General features: G+C 38.3%; 1 protein-coding gene and 1 long non-coding RNA gene across 3 annotated transcripts in view; one reads left to right on the forward strand and one right to left on the reverse strand.

The window, feature by feature from the left end:
- LOC126025727 (uncharacterized) overlaps positions 1-10834 on the forward strand; it is a 722173-nt gene extending 711339 nt beyond the window's left edge. The window contains exon 2 of the long non-coding RNA XR_007501513.1: positions 10671-10834. This is a non-coding gene — a long non-coding RNA (uncharacterized LOC126025727). The remainder of the gene's footprint in view (positions 1-10670) is intronic.
- Positions 1-21365, reverse strand: part of USP25 (ubiquitin specific peptidase 25) — a 162657-nt gene extending 141292 nt beyond the window's left edge. The window contains exon 1 of one of the 2 annotated variants that reach the window (XM_049785496.1): positions 21190-21365. In XM_049785496.1, coding sequence (XP_049641453.1) covers positions 21190-21234 — 45 coding nt within the window. In that variant the 5' untranslated portion in view covers positions 21235-21365. The remainder of the gene's footprint in view (positions 1-21189) is intronic. The other variant, XM_049785495.1, reaches the window with a different exon arrangement.
- Positions 21366-22293: the final 928 nt, after the last annotated feature.

Below are 22293 nucleotides of genomic sequence, written 5' to 3' on the forward strand. Positions count from 1 at the left end.
TTGGACCTTATCAAATGCTTTCTCTGCATCTATTGATATGATCATGTGGTTTTTATTTTTCTTGTTATTGATGTTGTGTATTATGTTGATAGATTTACGGATGTTAAACCAGCCTTGCATTCCTGGGATGAAACCTACTTGATCGTAGTGGATGATCTTCTTAACGAGGCATTGAATCCTATTTGCCAGGATTTTGTTGAGGATCTTTGCATCTGCATTCATCAGTGATATTGGTCTGTAATTTTCTTTTTTGGTAGCGTCTCTGTCTGGTTTAGGTATCAAGGTGATGTTGGCTTCATAAAAGCTATTTGGAAGTGTTTCTGTTTGTTCAATTTCATGAAAGAGTCTTGCCAAGATTGGCAGTAGTTCCTCTTGGAAAGTTTGATAGAATTCATTAGTGAATCCATCTGGACCTGGGCTTTTGATTTTCGGCAGACATTTGATTACTGTTTTAATTTCATCAATAGTGATGGGGGTGTTTAGATATGCTACATCCTCTTCCTTCAACCGTGGAAGATTATAAGAGTCCAAGAATTTATCCATTTCTTCCAGGTTCTCATTTTTAGTGGCGTAGAGTTTTTCAAAGTAGTTTCTGATTACCCTTTGAATCTCTGTCATATCAGTAGTGATCTCTCCTTTTTCATTCCTGATACGAGTTATCAAGTTTCTCTCTCTCTCTTTCTTTGTTAGGTTTGCCAGTGGTCTATCAATCTTGTTTATTTTTTCAAAGAACCAACTTCTGCTTTCGTTGATCTTTCGGATTGTTTTTTGAGTTTCCACTTCGTTGATTTCTGCTCTCAGCTTTGTTATTTCCTTCTGTCTTCCTGTTCTTGGGTCCTTTTGTTGAGCATTTTCTAGTTCTATTAGCTGTGTCATTAAGCTACTCAGGTAAGCTCCTTCTTCCTTCCTGATGTGTGCTTGCAAAGCTATAAATTTTCCTCTCAGTACTGCTTTTGCTGTGTCCCATAGGTTCTGAGAGTTTGTGTCTTTATTGTCATTTGTTTCCAGGAACCTTTTTATTTCCTCCTTGATTTCATCTCGGACCCACTGGTTATTGAGCATGAGGCTGTTTAACTTCCAGGTGTTAAAGCGTTTCTTCTGAGTCCCTTTGGAGTTCACAAATAATTTCAGAGCCTTGTGGTCAGCGAAGGTAGTCTGCAAAATTTCTATTCTCTTGATCTTATGGAGGTATGTTTTATGTGCCAGCATGTAGTCTATCCTGGAGAATGTCCCATGTACATTGGAGAAGAATGTGTATCCAGGTTTCTGGGGATGGAGTGTCCTATATATATCCACTAGGCCTCTTTCTTCCATTTCTCTCCTCAGGTCTAGTATATTCTTGTTGGGTTTCAGTCTGGTTGACCTGTCCAGTGTTGACAAGGCCATGTTAAGGTCCCCCACAATTATTGTGTTGTTGTTGATATTATTTTTCAGATTTGTCAACAGTTGTATTAAATATTTTGCTGGCCCCTCATTCGGTGCATATATGTTTAGGAGAGTGAATTCTTCCTGCTCTACGTACCCCTTGATTAATATAAAATGTCCGTCTTTGTCCCTTACAACCTTCCTGAGTATAAAGTTTGCATTATCTGATATTAGTATGGCCACTCCAGCTTTTTTATGGGTGTTGTTTGCTTGGATAACTTTTCTCCAGCCTTTTATTTTGAGTCTATGTTTGTTCTGACTATTCAGGTGCGTTTCTTGTAGGCAGCAGAAGCTTGGATTGAGTTTTTTGATCCATTTAGCCACTCTGTGTCTCTTAACTGGTGCATTTAGTCCATTGACGTTGAGAGAAAGAATTGTCCTGGGATTTAACGCCATCTTTATTTCAAAATTTGGTGTGTCTTTTGGGTAGTCTTGTCTTAGATTAGGTCTTTCAGTTTTTCTCTTAAGACTGGTTTTGTGTCTGTGAAGTTTCTGAGCTGTTTTTTGTCTGTGAAACCATGTATTCTTCCATCAAACCGGAAAGTGAGTTTTGCTGGGTATAGTGTTCTGGGTGAAGCATTCATTTCATTCAGTCTTGTCACAATATCCCACCACTGCTTTCTGGCATTGAGCGTTTCTGGTGACAGGTCTGCTGTAAATCTCAGGGAAGCTTGCTTGAACATGATTTCCCCTTTTGATCTTGCTGTTTTCAGAATTCTGTCTCTATCTGTGGGATTTGTCATTGTGACTAGGATGTGTCTTGGGGTGGTTTTTCTGGGGTCTCTTTTGGTTGGTACTCTTCGGGCATGCAGGATTTGATCACATATATTCTTTAGCTCTGGAAGTTTCTCTTTAATGATGTTCTTGACCATTGATTCTTCCTGGAAATTTTCTTCCTGGGTCTCTGGGACTCCAATGATTCTTAAGTTGTTTCTGTTGATCTTATCATAGACTTCTATTTTCGTCTGTTCCCATTCTTTGACTAATTTTTCCATTGTCTGCTCATTTGCTTTAAGTTTTTTGTCCAATCTCTCCTGCTGTATGGAATTGTTATGTATCTCATCTTCCACAGCACCAAGTCTATTCTCAGCTTCTGATACCCTGTCCCAGAGCTTATCCATTTTGTCATTCACTTCGTTTACTGACTTTTTCAGTCCTGTTAGTTGACATGTTATTTCAGTTTGGAGTTTTGTGATTTCTGCCTTCATATTTTCTTGGTTCTTATTAGTGTTCTGTTCAACTCGATCCATGGTTTCTTGGAGTCTGTTGAGCACCTTCCATATTGCTAGTCTAAAGTCCTTATCTGAGAGTTTGATTAGTTGTTCAGTCATTATCTGGTCCTCAGAATTGTCATCTTCATTCTCTATGTCTGATGCTGGCCTGCGTTGTTTCCCCATTGTCACACTTGTATTGTGGGTTTTTCTACGTGTTGTGGTGGTATTCATTGTCTATATGATGTAGGCAGCACACTCCTTACGGTCACAGATAACTGAGTGCTCTAAGAATACTGAGTAAAGAAAGAATCAGTATCATTGAGGTTTGGTTCGAACTGTTTAGTATTTAGGGGTTTTTTTGTTTTTGTTTTTGTTTTTATGTAAAGATGTTCCAGGTCTTATAAGAAACAACCCAGACATATTCCGAACATAATTAATGATCTCATTAATTTTGACTGGAAATAAATCAATTAAAGAAAAAAATGAATACAAGGGGAAAAACTGAGTGGCAAGGAAAAACAGTGCAAGAATACTCTTAGCTAAATTAAATGAACAATAAAAGAGATCAAAATATGTGTAATGAAAAAAGTTTTAAGTTTATGGAAGATAAGCCATCATATTTGTCAAGTTTCCTCCTCTGTTCTTAGATCTTCCATCTGTCTCCTGTCTTGTAATAAGTGCCTTCATTTTCTGTAATTACAATTTTTTGTGTGCATTGTTATTTCTTCTTGTTAGTAAAGCACTGGTCTTCATTTCAAAGTTTGCACCTCCCTATTCACCAAACAGATGGTCTGTCACACATCTTATCCTCAGTTGAAATTGTCCTGAGAAATCCTTTTGACTCCTCCTTGGACAATTTCCATGTCTAACAATATAATGCAAATCCTTTCTGGAGCTCTTTTTCTGAACTCTGAGGTTTCCTGTATATAGATTTTCTACCCACTGCAGTACAAGGTGGTAGGTACAACACATTCATACTGCTGAACTAAGAAGAACAAGAGAGCACCAGAGAAATAGCATGGAGGTAGAGCATTTGCCTTCCATGCAGAAGGAGTGGTTCGAATCCCGACATCCCATAATGTCCCCGAACCTGCTGGGGATAATTTCTGAGTGTAGAGCCAGGAGTAACCCCTGAGCAAAGCTGGGTGTGACCCCCCCCAAAAAAGCATTTGTTTCTAAAAAAGAAGAACAAGACAAAATATCCAAAGTGGTTTTGTGCCTTGCAAATATTACAAAAAAACAATAAACATACATTCTAAGACTAGCTAGCTATAGACTTCAGAGTTAGTTTTATCAATGTTAGTTTTACTTAACAAAGATATTCTTAAGTGCCTATGATGTCCAAAATACAGTATATTATACACTTCAGAGAAAAAGTTATTGGTTATTCAATATGAAAATTAAGAAGTTTCCTTCTAGTGCCAAGTATCTAAATCAGAACTCTACAAGGCTGTGTCACACCCATGCCCCTAAAATATTATATGGATCAGTAGATTTTGCAAAAATAATTCCTTCCCTATTTATTTCCAATGGCATGAATATTCATCAATGAATAAATAAAATTAAATATTAGTAGGGCTCCTGGGAGATACAAAGAAATTACTTGTTTATACCAAAAAATAAGCATTAATTTTCTTCTTGATGTGCATCACTTTAAATGTTTCGAGTATATAATTTAATTTAATATACCCAAGCTTGTATATACACGCACACACATAAACACACACACACACACACATAAACACACACACACCTACTTTAACACTTAACTCTCATTAAGGGCTAGTCTCCAAAGTTTAATTAGACAGGAATAAAACCATTTTTTAAACTGAAAGTCCTATACCCTTTCTATCATTTTCTCTATTTTGATATTTAATAGCAGAGACTTAAAATGCAGTGAAAGAAATGCGAGCCAAGCACAAAATCCACTAACACATTGACCAGAAATACTCAAATAATAATACAAGAAAGCTAGAATACTGCTAACAAAGCAGGAAATCATTTTATGTTACAGGATAACATAAGTGACTCAGAGTAAGTCAGTCACTGATTTCTTTAACTGAATTTACAAATAATATAATAAAGTCTCAATGCAAAGATAAGAAATCTAATGGTTCTTTGCATCAAGAGAAAAAGTAAGCAATTCTGACAAATCCTTAAAACAAGCTACAAGATTAAGGAAGAAAGCTAAGAGAGCTGGAGAACTTTTTCTGGCACACATAGATCCTGTGTTCAATCCCCAGTACTACATAGCCCATCAAGCAATGGTTACCTAGGAGCAGTGGCAGGTAAAACTACCCCAAATAGGATTAAAATTAGTGACAAATTTTCTAATTTCAGAGGAGAGAAAAATGAATCTGAAGGTACTTCTAACTTCAGAACTAAATGCACTGAGGTTCTGCCAGACAAATGAACAGTAAGCACTATTAATTAATAGAAGGCATTAATTAATGCTGCTGCTTTAATGGACTCTGACCAAACATTTATCTGTTTTGACAAAAACCTTCTGCATTCACTTGATAATGCTGCACTAGTTCATGTTATCTCTTACCAGAAGAAATTTCCAGAATTCACTGACAAATAATCCCAGGTACTTATATACTACATATAGCTCTCAAAATCCCCAAACCTAATTCCCGAGTCTATTATTTTTAACCTACAATTTTAAGGAAGAATTTTTTATTTTCCTAAAAACTGGACAATCTCTGGCCTCTGAGGGAATTTTCCTTTACTGTGTGACACTTGTCATGGCTTACCTTGTTTTCTTCTTCCTGCTACCATAATAACTGGTTAATAAAACATCTAATTCAAAGGTTTTCATATATTCAAAAGCCTTCTTTCTATTAAGAAGAGAGGCTCTCTTAATACCGAAGATTATACTATATTATAGCTAATCAACAGACTGCAAGGCCCAAGAGAAAACAAACTACCTCTCGTTCTCTCTCATCCTTAAATTTATGGCTTCAAGCACAGTATCTGTATAGGGTGGTCAGACACTTAAGTACTAAAAAAACATATAAACACAACAAAATTTGCAGAATTTGCAGAGTTGAAAATATTTTCAAGTAATAATTTATTAATTATTAAGAGATGGAAACAAGAAGCAAACATACATCAGGCCTACATGCTAAGCAAACTTTCTATGCTCTCCTACAAGGTATGGAAGATTTCACACAAACCCTCATTTCTGACTTCCAGTAATTTTTATCCCCCTCGTGAGTGTGCAATACAATAATGTTTAAATGCTAATTGCCTATGTATTCACATCATGAATAATAGTTTGAAATCCTAAATTTTCTATTGGCAGCATCAAGACTATTAAAATTTCATTTTGTTTTGTTTCGGCTGTTGGCTGGGGGTGTTAAAAGTGCTTTAGATTTTGTTCTTTTCAAATCATACACTTTTACTGAACTGTAAAAATAAAGAAAAACTCATTCTTTTTTACTGGGTTGCTTCCTAGCCGTGCTCAAAAGGCCTGGGTCCCCACATGTAATTCCTGACCATACAGGTTCGGGAACAGGAGCCAAGACTGCACTGCTCAGGCACTGTGGTGCCAGGGTGACACCTCTGAATTCTGAAGAGACAATGTGGTACCAGGAATCAGAACTGGCCCAGCACGTGGTAGGCATGCACTCAAAGGCTAAATATGTCCTACTTTCGGTTTTGTGATTCTTTGCCATTTACATTTATGTTTAGAAATGCCTGACTTTTTATGTCATCCTATAATATTCTAGAATCTCAGAGCTACAATATTAACCATTCATGTAGCCCAAATGAATAGGGACAAAGGTTAAAAAGAGGAAAGAGGTGGGAAGAGATGAAACTTTATGGGTAACAGGAAAAAAAAAAACAGAATAATTTTCAGTTTGTCGTCAATGTTTATTTCTATCCTTTCTACCAGAGACCCTTCCTACATTTAATCCCTACTGTCGCTCCTGCTCTTCAATGATCTACATGCTCGCTACGTCCCCAATAAAGTTCAAACTCTAAGTGCAGTTTTATGCCAAAAACATTACAAAACACTATAAACTAAAATCAGTGAATCAAATACATTTCAGACCAAATATAAACCTAACACCCTGAAACAGTTTCTATAAAAATCAAAACATTTTAATAATAAAAATTGACCTTTAAAAATATTTTATGAGTGCCATTTAATTTACTTTTGTTTTGTTTCTGGTTTGGGAACCATACCTAGCAATCTCAGGGATCACTTTTGGCTCTGTGCTCAGGAATTATGCCTGGTGGGGCTCAGAGGACCATATATGTGATGCCAGGGATCAAACTTTGGTCAGCCCTCTGCAAGGCAAGCATCCAACCCACTGTATTACTATTCTGGCCCAAGACTGTTTTATAAAGTTTGAGTTCCTTATCTTAAAAAGGATTAGGGCTAAACAAAACTTAAGTTGATCAAAATATGCTCTTGATATGTCTGAAACTTATTATATTTAAATTGCTTTAATATTACTAATCTGATTGATTCCTAATATACCTCTTGTCTAAATAGATCTTTGCATCTCTAGTTTCCTTATCTTCCTAATTAGACTTCAGTCCAAAAAACTAAATACTTTATATTAAAATAAAACAAAAATTATCTTAATCCTAACTTCTTAAACTGTAGGACATGACCCTACATTGATACAATAATATTTGATTTATGTTATTGGTTTAAAAATATAATAGAAAACTTCTATTTGTTCAGGCAGAAAAGGGCCTGCCAAGGATGTAGGATTGGGTTGGGTGGGAAATTGGGGCAAGGGTGTCGGAATGTTTCACGGTTGGTGGGATCAGAGTTGGAACACTGAAAGTTAGAAACAATCATACTGTTAGCTATTTTGGTCTTTTAGATTGTTTTGGTTTGGGTTTGGTTTGGTTTGGTTTGGTTTTTCGGCCACACCTGGTGACGCTCAGGGGTTACTCCTGGCTAAGCATTCAGAAATCACTCAGGGATTGAGGGGCCATATGGGATGCCAGTGGGATTGAAACGTGGTCCTCGGTCAGTCCTAAATTAGGAAGTGCAAGGCAAGTGTCCTGTGCACAACTCCAGCCCCCAGTTAGCAACTTTGTAAACTATGGTGTGTTGTGAGATATTTTGTACACAAAAATAATGTAACTTTTCTTTAAATCAAATACAGCTTTGGGCCATGCCAATTAAAATCATATTTTTCAGACAGTGGTTTTCCCTAGTGTCTAGTGTTTGTCATCAAATAAATATAATATTATGTGTGATAAAGTAAAGTTCTATACTACTTTCTTTTCTAAATTTCAGGGAAAAAGTTCTCTAAATAAGAGTCTCAGCCTGAGGTCCTAAGCAAACTTTCTCCCATTCAGTGGGTTCAAGCTCCAAGAACTGAATTTCATTCTGCTGGCTTGAGGAAGGTTCTCCCAAATTTAATCCTTTATTCTTTGGCAGTCTGATTATCCTTCAATAGAAAATTATCTGTTACTAGTCAATGATCCTGTATATTTAATTTTCTCAATTCAAGTGATTATATGGTTTGTATCACAATTGGATCCTTACAAATACAAATTCATTAAAAGCAATTTTTGTATTCTAACAATGTATTTGTAATACAATTCTATACTAAAAGAATAAAGCCCGAAGGCAAAAGGAAAGGAGAAACTAATCATTGTACACAACTCCATTCTTTTTTTCTTCAAAAATTAGCATTTACCTAGCACTTACATCAAATCTACAAGACATCAGAGATTTCACTCTTAAGTATGACTGATGAAAGCTCTTGCCCTCCATCCACTCATAGAGAATTAAAAATGAGAGGCAACAGAAAATTTTAATCCACCAATGACAACAATTTGTTTTAGGATTTTTTATTTGTTGTTGTTGTTTTTGTTGTTGTATGTGTGTGTTTGAGGTACAAATCCAATCTATAAATCAGTTACCCAAACAGAAGTAATCTCATTAGCATATAAAAGTCAGTAAATCTCAAAGCTTGTAAGAATTCTGGCAAAAATCAGATAGTAATCAAAATACTTATTATAAGTTAGCCAAATAAAGCTGCAATCAAATAACAAGATATGAAATTGTTTTAATTCTATTTCTTTGTGCTCATGTCCTTTTGGATACTTATGACATTCTGCCAATCCCTCTTCTGAAATTCATTTGAACCATTAGTTCCTCTATGAGGGCAATCCAATTCTTTGATTCTCTCCTGGGTTTTACTAGTCTATCCAAAAAGATCTCGTTTAATTTCTTACATCATATATGGTGCTACTTGTTCTACTACTAAAACTATCTACAAGCTTTATATGTTATTTACTTCTCAACATCTTTCAAAACAAATGGATGGTCATGAAAATGAGATGAGTGGATGAATGGACCTAGTAGAAATATAATGAAACAAGTTTATGAGGGGATTTAATAAATCCATTAAACTTAAGCCTAGAAACCAAAGTGTGACTTGGACACAATCTCACTACCAAGACCAAAGACTATTATATAAACCATGGGAATGCCCCAGTGTTACAAACTTAAAACAGTCTTTCATTTCTTCATAGTCATATTTACTATCATATATAGCCCACATGTCAATAATTTAAATAAAAGTATCGGGCCAGAGAGATAGTACAGTGGGAAGGCATTTGCCTTAGACACAGAAGGACGGAGGTTCTAATCCCGGCATCCCATATGATCCCCCGAGCCTGCCAGGAATAATTTCTGAGCGGAGAGCCAGGAATAACCCCTGAGCACTGCCAGGTGTGAAAACCAAAAACCAAAATAACCTTATCAAATGCTTTTTCTGCGTCTATTGATATGTCCATGTGATTTTTATTTTTCTTGTTGTTGATGTTGTGTATTATGTTGATAGATTTACAGATGTTAAACCAGCCTTGCATTTCTGGGATGAAACCTACTTGATCAAAGTGAATGATCTTCTTGATGAGGCACTGAATCCTGTTCGCCAGGATTTTGTTGAGGATCTTTGCATCTGTGTTCATCAGGGATATTGGTCTGTAATTTTCTTTTTTGGCAGCATCCCTATCTGGTTTTGGTATTAAGGTAATGTTGGCTTCATAAAAGCTATTTGGAAGTGTTCCTGTTTTTTTCAATTTCATAAAAGAGCCTGGCCAGGATTGGTAGTAGTTCCTCTTAAAAGGTTTGAAAGAATTCATTCGTGAATCCATCAGAGCCTGGCTTTTGTTTTGGGGCAAATTTTTGATTACGGTTTTAATTTCCTCAATAGTGATTGGGATGTTTAGATATGCTACATCTTCTTTATTCAACTGTGGAAGGTTATATGAGTTCAAAAATTTATCCATTTCATCCAGGTTCTCATATTTAGTGGCATAGAGTTTCACAAAGTATTCTCTGATACCCTTTGAATCTCTGCAGTATCTGTAGTGATCTCCCCCTTTTTATTTCTAATACGCGTTATCAAGTTTCTCTCTCTCTATTGCTTTGTGAGTTTTGCCAATGGTCTATCAATCTTGTTTATTTTTTCAAAGAACCAACTTTTGCTTTCGTTGCTCCTTTGGATTGTTTTTTGGGTTTCCATTTCATTGATTTCTGCTCTCAGCTTTGTTATTTCTATACCACTCCTAGGAACATACCTGAGGAACACAAAAATCACAAAAATCTCTTCCTTACACCTATATTCATTGCAGCACTATTTACAATAGCCAGACTCTGGAAACAACCAAGATGCCCTTCAACAGATGAGTGGCTAAAGAAACTGTGGTACATATACACAATGGAATACTATGCAGCCGTCAGGAGAGATGAAGACATGAAATTTTCCTATACATGGATGTACATGGAATCGATTATGCTGAGTGAAGTAAGTCAGAGGGAGAAAGATGCAGAATGGTTTCACTCATCTATGGGCTTTAAGAAAAATGAAAGACATTTTTAACAGTATCTCAGAGACAAGAGAAATGAGGGCTGGTAGGTGCAGCTCATGACATGAAGCTCATCACATAGAGTGATGAGTGCAGTTGTAGAGATGACTACACTGAAAACTATCATAACAATGTGAATAAATAAGGGAAGTAGAAAGCCTGTCTCGAGTACAGGTGTGGGAGGGGTGGGGATAAGGGACATCTGGGAAATTGGTGGTGGGAATGTTGCACTGGTGAAGGGGGGTGTTCTTTACATGACTGTAATCATACAACTATAATCATATTTGTAATCACAGTGTTTAAATAAAGATAACTATAAAAAAAGAAAAAACCAAAATAAATAAATAAAAGTATTCAAAGTTTGGAGCCAGAGTAGTGGCACAGAGCAGTAAGTCTTGCCCGCACTAGCCTAGGACAGACCACGGTTCAATCCCCCAGTGACCCATATAGCCTCAAGCCAGGAGCAATATCTGAGCGCATAGCCAGGAGTAACCCCTGAGCATCATCAGGTGTGGCCCCAAAATACAAAACAAAACAAAAAGAGTATTCAAAATATGAGCTGGAGATCTGACTAAGGGTAAGTCCTTGCATGAGGTCTTGCATGAGGCCAATCTGCGTTCAATCTGGCCTCCCATATGGTCCCTCTAGTACTGCCAACAGGGATCTCTGAGTGCTGAGCCCAGAGCTGGGTGTGGCCAACTGGGTGTGGCCAAAAAAGGGGAGGTCCCCCTTGCCTGCCAGGAGCTATTTCTGAGCAGACAGCCAGGAGTAACCCCTGAGTACCCTCGGGTGTGGCCCAAAAACCAAAAAAAAAAAAAAAAAAAAAAAAAAAAAAAAAATTCTTAGAGTAAAAGCTGATGAACTTGAGAGAAAGCTGAACTAGTTAGCTAAGCCTCCTTGTTACTTTCCTTTTATCCCAAAATTCTCAACTTCTTTATACTTGTAACAAGTTTTCAAATACTTGGCATTACAGTTTTAAAGCTTCAGTACAACAACCCTATAGGAGACAACAATAACTATAAGACCATTTTCCTCCAATAAATACTTGCATTGTGTATACAAAGGCATTTATCACGCTACAAGCAATATCTCATTCACTCTCTTGATTTCCCAGGTTCTAAGATATGTCCACCAGACAATAAACTCACAAGACCTAATAAATGATCATTTTTAAAGCAAGTTAAATGTAAGCTTTACTTGTGGCCTCTTATTCACAATAAGTGTTCCACTCTAAATGACAGCTTTCTTAATTCTTCTTGAGTGACATTACAACAATAGCATTTTATTTGCAAGGCTATAGTAAAAATGTATATATGTGTATATACATACATATATATATATATAAATGATGATCAAATGACCTATGACGACTTTACCACAAAAGGGCTAAAAATTCTACTTTAAGAAAATGATTATAAACTGACTAGCAAGTCACAGGTGTAATATGGACAACAGCCACAATAAAACCTACTTCCAATATCAGAATTAATATTTCTTAGCTGAGATGCAAGTGTCAAGTTAACTTCTGTAAAGTATGACCATCTGTCAAATTAAATTAACCTTAGTTTTAGATATGCTAGTTATCATGCTTTATCAATGTTATGTTTCAGTGCATAAGAGTAATATAACAGAGCATAACAAATCTATGCCTTGTTAACTCAAGCTTTGGTGAAACAATGATAAAAAATATTTTAATACAAGGGTGAGTCTCAAAGACCTGTTTTCTGTATAACAGTACTAAGGAAAGATAAAACACACTGTCATCAAGAGTAAAAGTAGAGAGGAAGATCTTCCCGGAAGAGAAAATATAATTTGAATACCACTCAAAACTATATGCGAAAGTTTAAATCTAAATGAAATAGAGCTGAATTGCAAAACAATGTAAAAACCTTGTTTGCAAAACACATAAACTGGGGGTAGAGGGTGTGGGGGTGTTAATATCTAGGCTATAAAGAATTTAAAAATAAACACTGGTCAAATAACCCAAAAGCAGCATCATTCAAGAAAAATAAATGCCATTTCTTTTTTGTTTTTTGTTTTGTTTTGTTTTGGGGGGTCATATCCAGCAGTGCTCAGGGGTTATTCCTGGCTCTATGCTCAGAAATCGCTCCTGGCAGGATCGAAGGACCATATGAAGTGCCAGGATTAGAACCACCGTCCTTCAAGACAAACGCCTTACCTCCATACTAACTCTCCGGCCCCCAATAAATGCCATTTCAAAGAACAAGTCTCAATGGTCCATAAATATACTTAAAGGATTAAAAAGTAACCAATAGTAAAGGGTTAAATTCTGATGTATCCACAAGTATGAATGAACTAGTGTTCTGACAGAAAATAATGTCAGTGCACCTGAAACAGTATGTGCACAAAGATTACTTCTGTGGTAATTTCCTTGTTACTTGTTACAATGATTACTTCAGTGGTAAGTGGATTACAGTAATAATTACATTTGGGGGGACTGCTATCATTTATACAAATGCTAAAGATGCTCTTATCTTCAAGAATGCTCATTAATTTCTTCAGTTGTCCTCAAACAATGAATGCAAATAAATCACCTGAGATTGTTAAGAACACCTTAAATTCTTAAAATATTAAGTGTTAAGTTATGCAGAGCATTGCACAATTTCAGCAGATAATGAAGCTATCCCATATACACCATGAGACTGATCTCTATCACAAGACTGTATGTACTGCTGGGCAATAAAAAGCTTTTGGTGGCTCCAGGGTCAAAGACAAAAATAAAAACAGATACTCTTAGAAATGAATACCTAGTTTGTCCCCCAAACAAAAGGATCCTTTTATAAATTCAACTTTCACACCATTTACTTGCCCACATTGCAAAATGACCTTTCAAAAGTGGCTTTCCACAAATCAAATCTGGTCTTTTTCATATGAAAGACAAAATGTTATTATGGGCTATCACCATTCGCACCTTCTACAGTTGAAGAGGAAAAAAAAAATGCCACAAATAGCAGTCACTATTAATGAAACTCTAGAGGCAAAAATGGATTCTATTGTCAAAAAAGACCCTTCTAGCTATATTCTGCTAAGCACAATAAGATAGAAAAAAAATGGATGTGGTATGTTTCCTGAAATTGGAGGCAAGGATAGGTCCATGGCAAAAAATAAAAGAAAAAAAGTTCATTGCCTAAGTTTTTAGGACCTAGCATGCAGAGCAGAGCTAACAAACTACCTATCTCCCTTCCCGGATTCCTGGAGCAAACCTTCCCAATAATGGTTTATAAAAGAATATATGGCCTTGGTAATAATTATTCACAGTTCACAATCATAAATATTGGGAACTATATTGATCAATAAATTTAATTTAAAATACTTAAAAGTGTTTCTCAGAGAAAATGGTCATTTTTTTTAAGTTTCTAATTAAGAATAAAATGCCATGACATCTTGGAACAAAGTTTACCAATCTAGTAATAATAGAGATTATTAGAAACCTACAGCAGTGAAGGTAAAAATGCTACTCACAAAATGAAGGGGGGAAAAGCAAAGGAAAAAAAAAATGTCATATATGAGAGATGTCAGTTTACTGACAAAAGCAGTAATTTGCACTAATAAAATTAAATCAGCACCCTAACTCACTCCAGGAACAACAACAAATCAAGTGTTAATAGAATATGGTTGAAATAGTTACAAAGGGTACTTTAACATTCTTAGTAGAAAATAAAGATGAATGTACTTTAGATATTGTGTTAGAAAAATTCTTAAAATTAAAACTAAGTACATATGCATGTATATCTTTATATATATATATATATATACATACATACATATATATAATTATGCATCCTATTAGCATGGATTTGAGCTTTAGACTCAACTCCAACAGGTGTGTGGAGGCTTCCCCACACCAACAATCCATCCTCAGACACCAAGTAGCAGGGAATGTAAGAATTAAGCTCTATGTGGACATTTTCTTTTTTAATCAGGAAACAGTAGTAGGTCCCACAAATTAAGAGTTTTATTATTTCCAAGGGCCTCTACTTCAGCTCTCTACTAAAAGCCACAGAGGACTAGCATGTCCTTCTAATCAACTAAACTGATTCTAAAAGAATTTCAAGATTGTCTCCCAGGTTTGATGGATTTGCTAGAATGGCATAACAAACCCAAAGGAATAAATGGCCAAATCAACGCAAGTGGAGGACAAACAGGGAACAGAAAGGGGAAAAAAACATGCAACTTCCATGATCTCTCAAGCTGTGCCAACCCTTTCCCTATTCCACTCCCGGGCTACCTAAGAATCCTCATTATATGTCAACATAGATGTCTCTAAAGGCTCAACTTTGAGGGTTTTAAGGAGGTCTTATTACAGAGGTAAAATGAAGCCATTGACCTTTGACAACTAAATTCAACCTCAGTCCCTCTTCCTCCCCTGAAAAGGAGGTGAAAAACCCTTGATTCAAGCTGACTTCCTTCAGCCACCAGACTTCAAACTCAAGTTTTCCAAAGGTTACCTTTAATATTATAATACAAAAATAAACAACTTTAGCACTCTCAACACTCAAGAAATTCCAAGCTTTGGGGGAAAAGTTATGAGAAAGAATTAGTGGACAGAGACGACATATGTATGAGAAATATACTTTGGTCAGCTGAATGACTGTAACTGTGTCTATAAGTCATAACATTGCAGACATATAAGAGTCACACTTTTGGGTCATCAAAAGAAATATAATATGGTGATTGGTGAAACACGAAGAAGTGTGTGGTAGGCCAATAAACATGAGATCAAAATAAGGTAAACTTCTTATGCAAATAAACATTTAAGAACACATAAATCTGATCCTGTAAAACATATTAAAAATAAAATTGAAGAGTTGGAAAATTGAAGAAAGTCACAATGTGGCCTAAAATGTTTGGTGCTACTTTGGTAAAACTCACCAAACTTTCAAAGAATATCATACTAATTTATGAAGTCAGAAGTAGTCAACCCCCCCCCCAATTTTTAATCATTTAGCTTAATTCTATAGTAGACAACTCTAAAAACAGAAGAAAACACAGGTAAGCTTTTCAATATTTTTTATGAATTCACCTTCTGCTAGTGATCTAAAGCAAGCATTGATGATCAAGCAAAGCACTGTAAACCATCTCATTTAAAAGTACTAGAACTAAATTACAGATTAAAAGTACATTGAATTTGGAGGCACATGAGTGAACATGATACTGCCAGCAATAATAAAGCAGAATGGATTCAGAGCATGGTTTGGGAGTCACGTGACCTTTGGTTTAAATGCCACTGTTTATACCTACACCCACAGGCAATAGGAACTGGCTCTATTCTTCTCAAGTAACTCCCTCAAATACAATATAAAGAAGTGAGAAATTCTCACTCATAAAATATCTGGGAAATTTTAAAAATAAGGAAATAAAGATTTATACAACTGTGTATAACAGTACAAAGTAAATAGTTCATGGGTTAACTGGTTGGTTTATTATATTATTGGCAAAAATATCAAATGTTGCAAAGAGAAAAATCTGATAAGTGCACATCTAAATCTGATTAAGTATTTTGAAATCTTAAGGCTATAAGCAGTTTATATTCCTTAAATAATTAAATTTCTATTCTTATAATAGACACCAACAATGATTCTACTCGTAGTTTTCACTAAAGGCATAGAATATAAAAAACTACAAACCTAGACAATATAAGGCAATAAAGGGCAATGATATGGTCTGTACACATATACTGAAGAAAATAATGACTGAGATGAGGAGTATTTCTAAGGGAACCAGATAAAATGTTTGTATATACAAATCAAAATTATGTAAGGAACAAAGAGTGATCAGTTCCAATGGCTCCACCAAATCAAATCTTATGCAAATAACAAAAGTTTACCAGTTAAAAATATTGTTCCTAAATAGTAAAAATACTATTTCTAGAACTGGGTTAGTAAAACCACATGCCTTGCATAAGTGAGACCCTGTATATTTGATCCCAAGTATCACATACAGAGCATCCATCACTCATTACCCTAACCAAGCAGCATCTAGGCTTGATCCCAAAATAAGGCTTTAAAAAATTAATGGATATTGCCTCAATTACATCTCAAAAAAAAATACCCATTTTTTGTACAATGATTATGTTTTATATAACTTTACTCTTCTTTAAAATATTATATAAGTTTGGAGGGTACACAAACTTAAAGCATCAGTTTTACTAAGAAACAGTCCTCAGATTCCATTTGTATTGCTTTTCATATGTTTTTATATCTTAATTTGGGAGTCACCGTGTCTGCATTTAGTCAGGTTCACAGACTCACTCTGTTCTTGAAAGTATTGTAAACCAAGCCATAAAAAATTATGGGTGCACCTGCCAGACTGAAAAGGAGGAGAGGGCAAGCCCAGTACCGGCCCTAACAAAGCCAGACCTGCTGCATTCATCACCCACAATCACCAGTTCATCAATGATCCTGCTTCACCAATTCTCTCTGATTCTCTCGAGAGACACCAATCTGATGAAACGTCCAGGAAGGCCAGGATTTAGGCTGATACCACCAGGACTTTCTTTGGAGTGAGTGCAGTAAACACCCTTCCATGCCTTTCAGTACTTCCAGAAGCCCTGGCAACCAAAATCACACTGTAAAAAAACTGCAGTATCAACAACAGTGCTTGGAATTCCTGGAACGTGTGGCCTCATCTGCAGACATAAAACAGCTCAAAGGTTTTCCATACTGTCATTTCCCATAAGGAACACACCACTTTAGACATGCAAGGTATACCTGATCACCTAAAGCTCAGAAACAAAAAAAGTAACAGGATCATCAACAAGCAAAAAGAGCTTACTAAACTTTCTGACAATGATTTAATGACCTCATTGTGAGATACAATAATTTCAGCAAATTTTCTTGTACTTTTTCTTTCTTCTTCTCTTTCTTTCTTTCTATAGTTTTTGAAATTGTGGACACCTGCTGTTGTGAATGTGGAGACTGCAAAAGTTTTGGTAGCGGTAAAAGGTTTCTGAACATGCAGCAATCAAAAATTAAGTCAAAATCAGCTATCTTATGAATCTCAGGTGTTTCTGGCAGTGCTAGTCATGTTTTATTTCTACAGTGAAATCTCAAGGAGTTAGAAGTAAGAAAATTTAAATCTCCTATTCAACTATGGATTCCTAAGATTGCTCCTATATCCTTTATTTTATGTTCAAAATTTCCAGAATTTACATGGTCTTTTTTATTTTCAGGGGGGGGGGTTGGGGCCACACCTGCTGATGCTCAGGGGTTACTCCTGGCTCTTGTGCTCCTAGCAAGCTTGGGGGACCATTTGGGGTGCCGGAAATCGAACCCAGGTCCGTCCTGAGGCGGCTGCACGTGAGGCAAAGGCCCTACCACTTATGCTATATCTCCGGCCCCTAAGTTCATATTCTAATACTCAGATCTAAAACATTTTCTCATACAATCACACCAACTTGAAGATTATTACAAGAAGTCTTTGGGCATTCAAACAATGTCCATGGTCACAGAGGGTGATCTCGATCTAACCCGCATCCCAGTATAACCCAACAGTTATGCAGTTTCAGGCTATATAATGGTCATAAATCTTAACTCACATTCACTTACAATAACTTCTGTACTTGAAAGCTTTTAAAAAACTTTTACTTTTCAGGTATCTCCTATTTACTGAAGCCTCCACTAACTTTAGGCTTAAGTGCCAAAGTGAAACAAAATAGACACAAAGGATCTGCCCTTAGCAGAGACTTTTCCTCCACTACACAGGATACATTTCGTGTACATAGTATCCAGCTCACTCTACAAACTAATTCGGTGCCTGGGACAAAGTTTTCTAATGTTGCCCCTAGAGACTTCCCATTGGAATGTGACTCTAGCAAATTTCTCAAGAGATCTAAAGTTTCCTATGCAGGAAATAAAACAAAGCACCAAGACTGAGACATATTAAGAACCCAAACCAAGATTTAACTATGGCTAATCTGACACGATTCTACCCCACCTGTATTATCTCAGATTCAGACAAGCAATTCTCTGCAGTTTTACTACAGTTCCTCTCTCCATGCTGCAGTTAAACTTCAGCAGACAAGAATCCATCAAAATAGAGCTGCCTCACCTTATAAAGTGACATAATACGTGGTAAATAAAAGGTCTTTGAAAGTTCTGCTACACACACACACACACACACACACACACACACACACACACACACAATAGTACTACATCTTCAAGGGTAAAGGGGATCTTGAAAAAAAAAAAACCCAACTATCATAATATATATTTATATAAACCATGTTATAATCCATGCATGTACAAGCAATTTTGTATAGAGAATAAAAAGTAGACTAGAGTTTTGGCTATGCAAAACCACTCATTCTACTGTTATTCAGAGTTCCAAGTCAGAATGGTTTCACTTTTGTTTTTTCTGAAGTAGTTAAGTTTTCTTCCTAGAAACTTGAATTGCATTTTTCTAATGAAAAACTTGGTGGGTTTAGTATATACACTTTTCTGAGGTATATAATTTATATTACTTATAGCCATACACTCTACAATAGGTTGAATATGAAAATAGTATACTCCTCCTATAGAAAGAAAACACATTTAAGTGTTTCTTTTAAAAATATGTAAATATTATGATAAAAGTATAAAAATAGATTATGGCACTCTAAAATGCCTTTTTCAGCCCCTCAATCCCAGTGAAATGACAGGCACAAACACTTTGGGTTAACAGCATTCCCAATGTATCAGAAGGACACTAATTAAAATAAGAAACTGGTGCATTAAACAGGGAAATTGGTCTTGACTGCCACAATCATTTTCTATTGTAATTTGATTCTTGAGGTTACTATTTAATGCATAATCCTCTGAACCAGGCAGTTCTGCATTATCTGATTATACTAACACAGCACTTTCAATTTAAAAATAATTCACAAAACTATTGTCACTGTTCAAATAGAAAACATAACAAAAAGAACTAACTTTTCCTCTCTAAAATGGGCTTTAATAGTCAACACTGTAAATCACAATAGACAAAAATACCATCCCTATGAAGAAGTGCATATCATACGTATGGCCATATATGCTCAATTAAAAAATCTTAAGCTAATAAAAGTAGAGGAGACTGGAAATAAGTTGTTTTAAACTCCTAGTATTAAACCTAAAACTATTTCACTTTAAGTAAATTAGTCTGCAATCATGTTCACAGTAGCCAGCAAGTTAAAGACATCAGCAATTAACTAATAAAAGTTCCAAAGACAGCATTCTTTTCCCAAGAGTTTAAGATAACGATGCATCCTTGGCTTTCCAAAATGCCGGAATATCTCAATTCCCTCCAGTAGTATAAAATTCCTAAACTCAGCTGAAAACAAAAACCTACAAGGGCTGAGAGTGTAAACAATAGTACATGTAGGAAAGAAGGCCAGTTTAACATCACGCAGAGGTAAGATAGAGCAACTACAAGAAAGCAAAATGAAGATGCCAAAGCTACAACAGGGTGGGACCGAAGTTACTCATAACGATAAAACCCAGAGATGGCAGCTGTTCACAGTAAACCCTAGTTACCCATCTTAATGCCAACAGGACTAAAGCAATGTATTCCTTTTGCCCAAAATAGAAAATAGAAGGAAGGAAGAAGAAAGAGAGAAGAAAGGAGGAAAGAAGGAGGAGGAAGAGAAAGAGGAAGGGGAGGAGGAAGAATTATTGAAGAAGAAAGGAGGAAGAGAAGAAGGAGGAGTATGAAGAGTAGGATGATAAGGAATAAGAAAAAGAATGATGAAGAATAAGAAGAAGAAGAATAAGAATAAGAAGAAGAAGAAGAAGAATAAGAAGAAGAAGAAGAAGAAGAAGAAGAAGAAGAAGAAGGAGAATTTAATGCAAGCTAAGTTCATCTTCCTGAGATACTGAAAAAACAAAATTCAGAAAAACGTTCATCTTCTACTTTTCTATCTTAGACCTGGAAGTGTGCATGGGCACGAATAGAATGTGTGAAGGAGGACTAGGTTGGCTTTGCTTATTAAGGGAGGGGCCCGCGGAATGTCCGAGTAAGGCAAGAAAGAGTTAATGCTAAAGGATGGAACAAGGTCAAACTTAGGAGACCAGAGATTCTTGGACTAAACATGGCCAGAAGGCGACAATGTCCGTCTACTTTTATGAAGGGGGTAGATAGAGAACAGAGAGAGATAGAGAACAGAGAGAGACAGAGACAGAGAGAGACAGAGACACACTGAGAGACAGGGAGACAGAGACACAGAGAAAAAAAAAGATAAGGGGGGGACCACTCAATTTCCTTTCTCCACCGAGTTCCCCAGGTACGTGTACCTGCCGCGCCTGGCAAGCCAAGACATGGGGGAGGAAAGCGACCCATCTGCAAACGATCAGGTCTGGAATGCCTTCCCTAGACACAATCGGGTTCACCGGGGATCACTACGGAACTTATTTTTTTCTTTATTTTCTTGTTAATTTTGCCACGACGGGGAGAATAAAAGTTGGATCCAGCTTGCAGAGAGTGCAGGAATGTGAGCGTATGCACCGGCTCCCAGGCACCAACCCGAGTGGCAGCAGGCAAAGCATAATCAGAAGGAAGTGGGGGGCAAGAGAGGGAGCCTGGGCGCTAACTCCACGCCGCAGCTGGCTCCCCGGCATGCGCGGGGGCCATCGACCCGCTCCCAGGGCTCGGACACGGGGTGGGAGCGGGAGAGGCACCCCTCGATCGCGGCGGGGGGCTCCCCGCTCCGCCTCACCTTCTGCGCCGCGCTCTGCTGCAGCACGTTCTGCTCCACGGTCATGGCCACGTCCGGGTCCGGGTCTGGGTCCGGCTTCGGGTTCGAGTCCGGGTCCTCGCGCCTCCGCCGGCCTGCGGGGGAAGAAGCTTCGGGCAGCGCGGGGACACGGCGAGGCGCGGAAGGGCTGAGCCAGGGCCACGGCGGCCGCCCCACCGGAGGCTCCGCGCGGCCCGCCGCCTCCGCTCTCCTTCCTCAGTGGGCCGCGGCGCGGGCCATGAGCGGGCTGGGCCGCGTGACGCGGGCGAGCGGGCGGGCTCGCGCGCCTTCCGGGGCTACTGCGGGGAAGGGAGGGAGAGGGCGCAGAGGGAGCGGCCGGCCGGAATGGCGCTGTCCTCCTCCCTCCCGCACTCCCTCCCTCGCTAAGGAAGCCACGCCCCCAGAGCCGTCACCACCCCGCCCCTGTAGCTCCGCCCCTCTCCGGGCCACACCCACCACCGCCCTAACCCTACATTCCTTGTGACCCGCGGCGTGGAGGGGCGTGGCCTCTGGCAGCCAAGTTACGCCCAGTCCTCTGGGGACTCGTCCCGCCCCGACGTCTAGCCACGCCCCTCGCTTCGGGCCCCGCCCACCGGACGCCCTAACCCTATACTCACTGTGACTTGCTTGACAGAGGGGTGGGGCCACACAAGCCACGACCCCGTTTTCTAGGACTCGCCCCGCCCAGTCTCCCCAGCTCCGTCACGGCCCCGGGCGCTCGCTGGCTCCGCCCCTATCCCTCCGGGCGCCTCACTCGCCGGCCATCCTCACCTTACATTCATTGTGACCCTCGGGCAAAGGGGGCGGGCCTTTGTCAGCACATCCCGTTCTCTGGGGCTCGCCCAGCCCCGACCCTCTTTTCGGGCTCCGCCCATCGGCTGCCCTAACCCTACATTCATTGTGACCCATGGGAGGAGGGCGGGGCCCCGTGAAGCCAAGCCACGCCCCTTTCCTCTGGGCCCTGCCCTACGTGCGACCCTAACCTTTAATTCATTGTGACCCTTGGTGCGGCGGCGGGGCGGACTTCGGAAAGCCACGCCTACTCCCCTGGGACTCGCCCCGCCCGTACTCAGCCCCGCCACGCCA

The sequence above is a fragment of the Suncus etruscus genome, chromosome 13 (genome assembly GCF_024139225.1).
Source record: "Suncus etruscus isolate mSunEtr1 chromosome 13, mSunEtr1.pri.cur, whole genome shotgun sequence".
NCBI lineage: Eukaryota > Metazoa > Chordata > Mammalia > Eulipotyphla > Soricidae > Suncus > Suncus etruscus.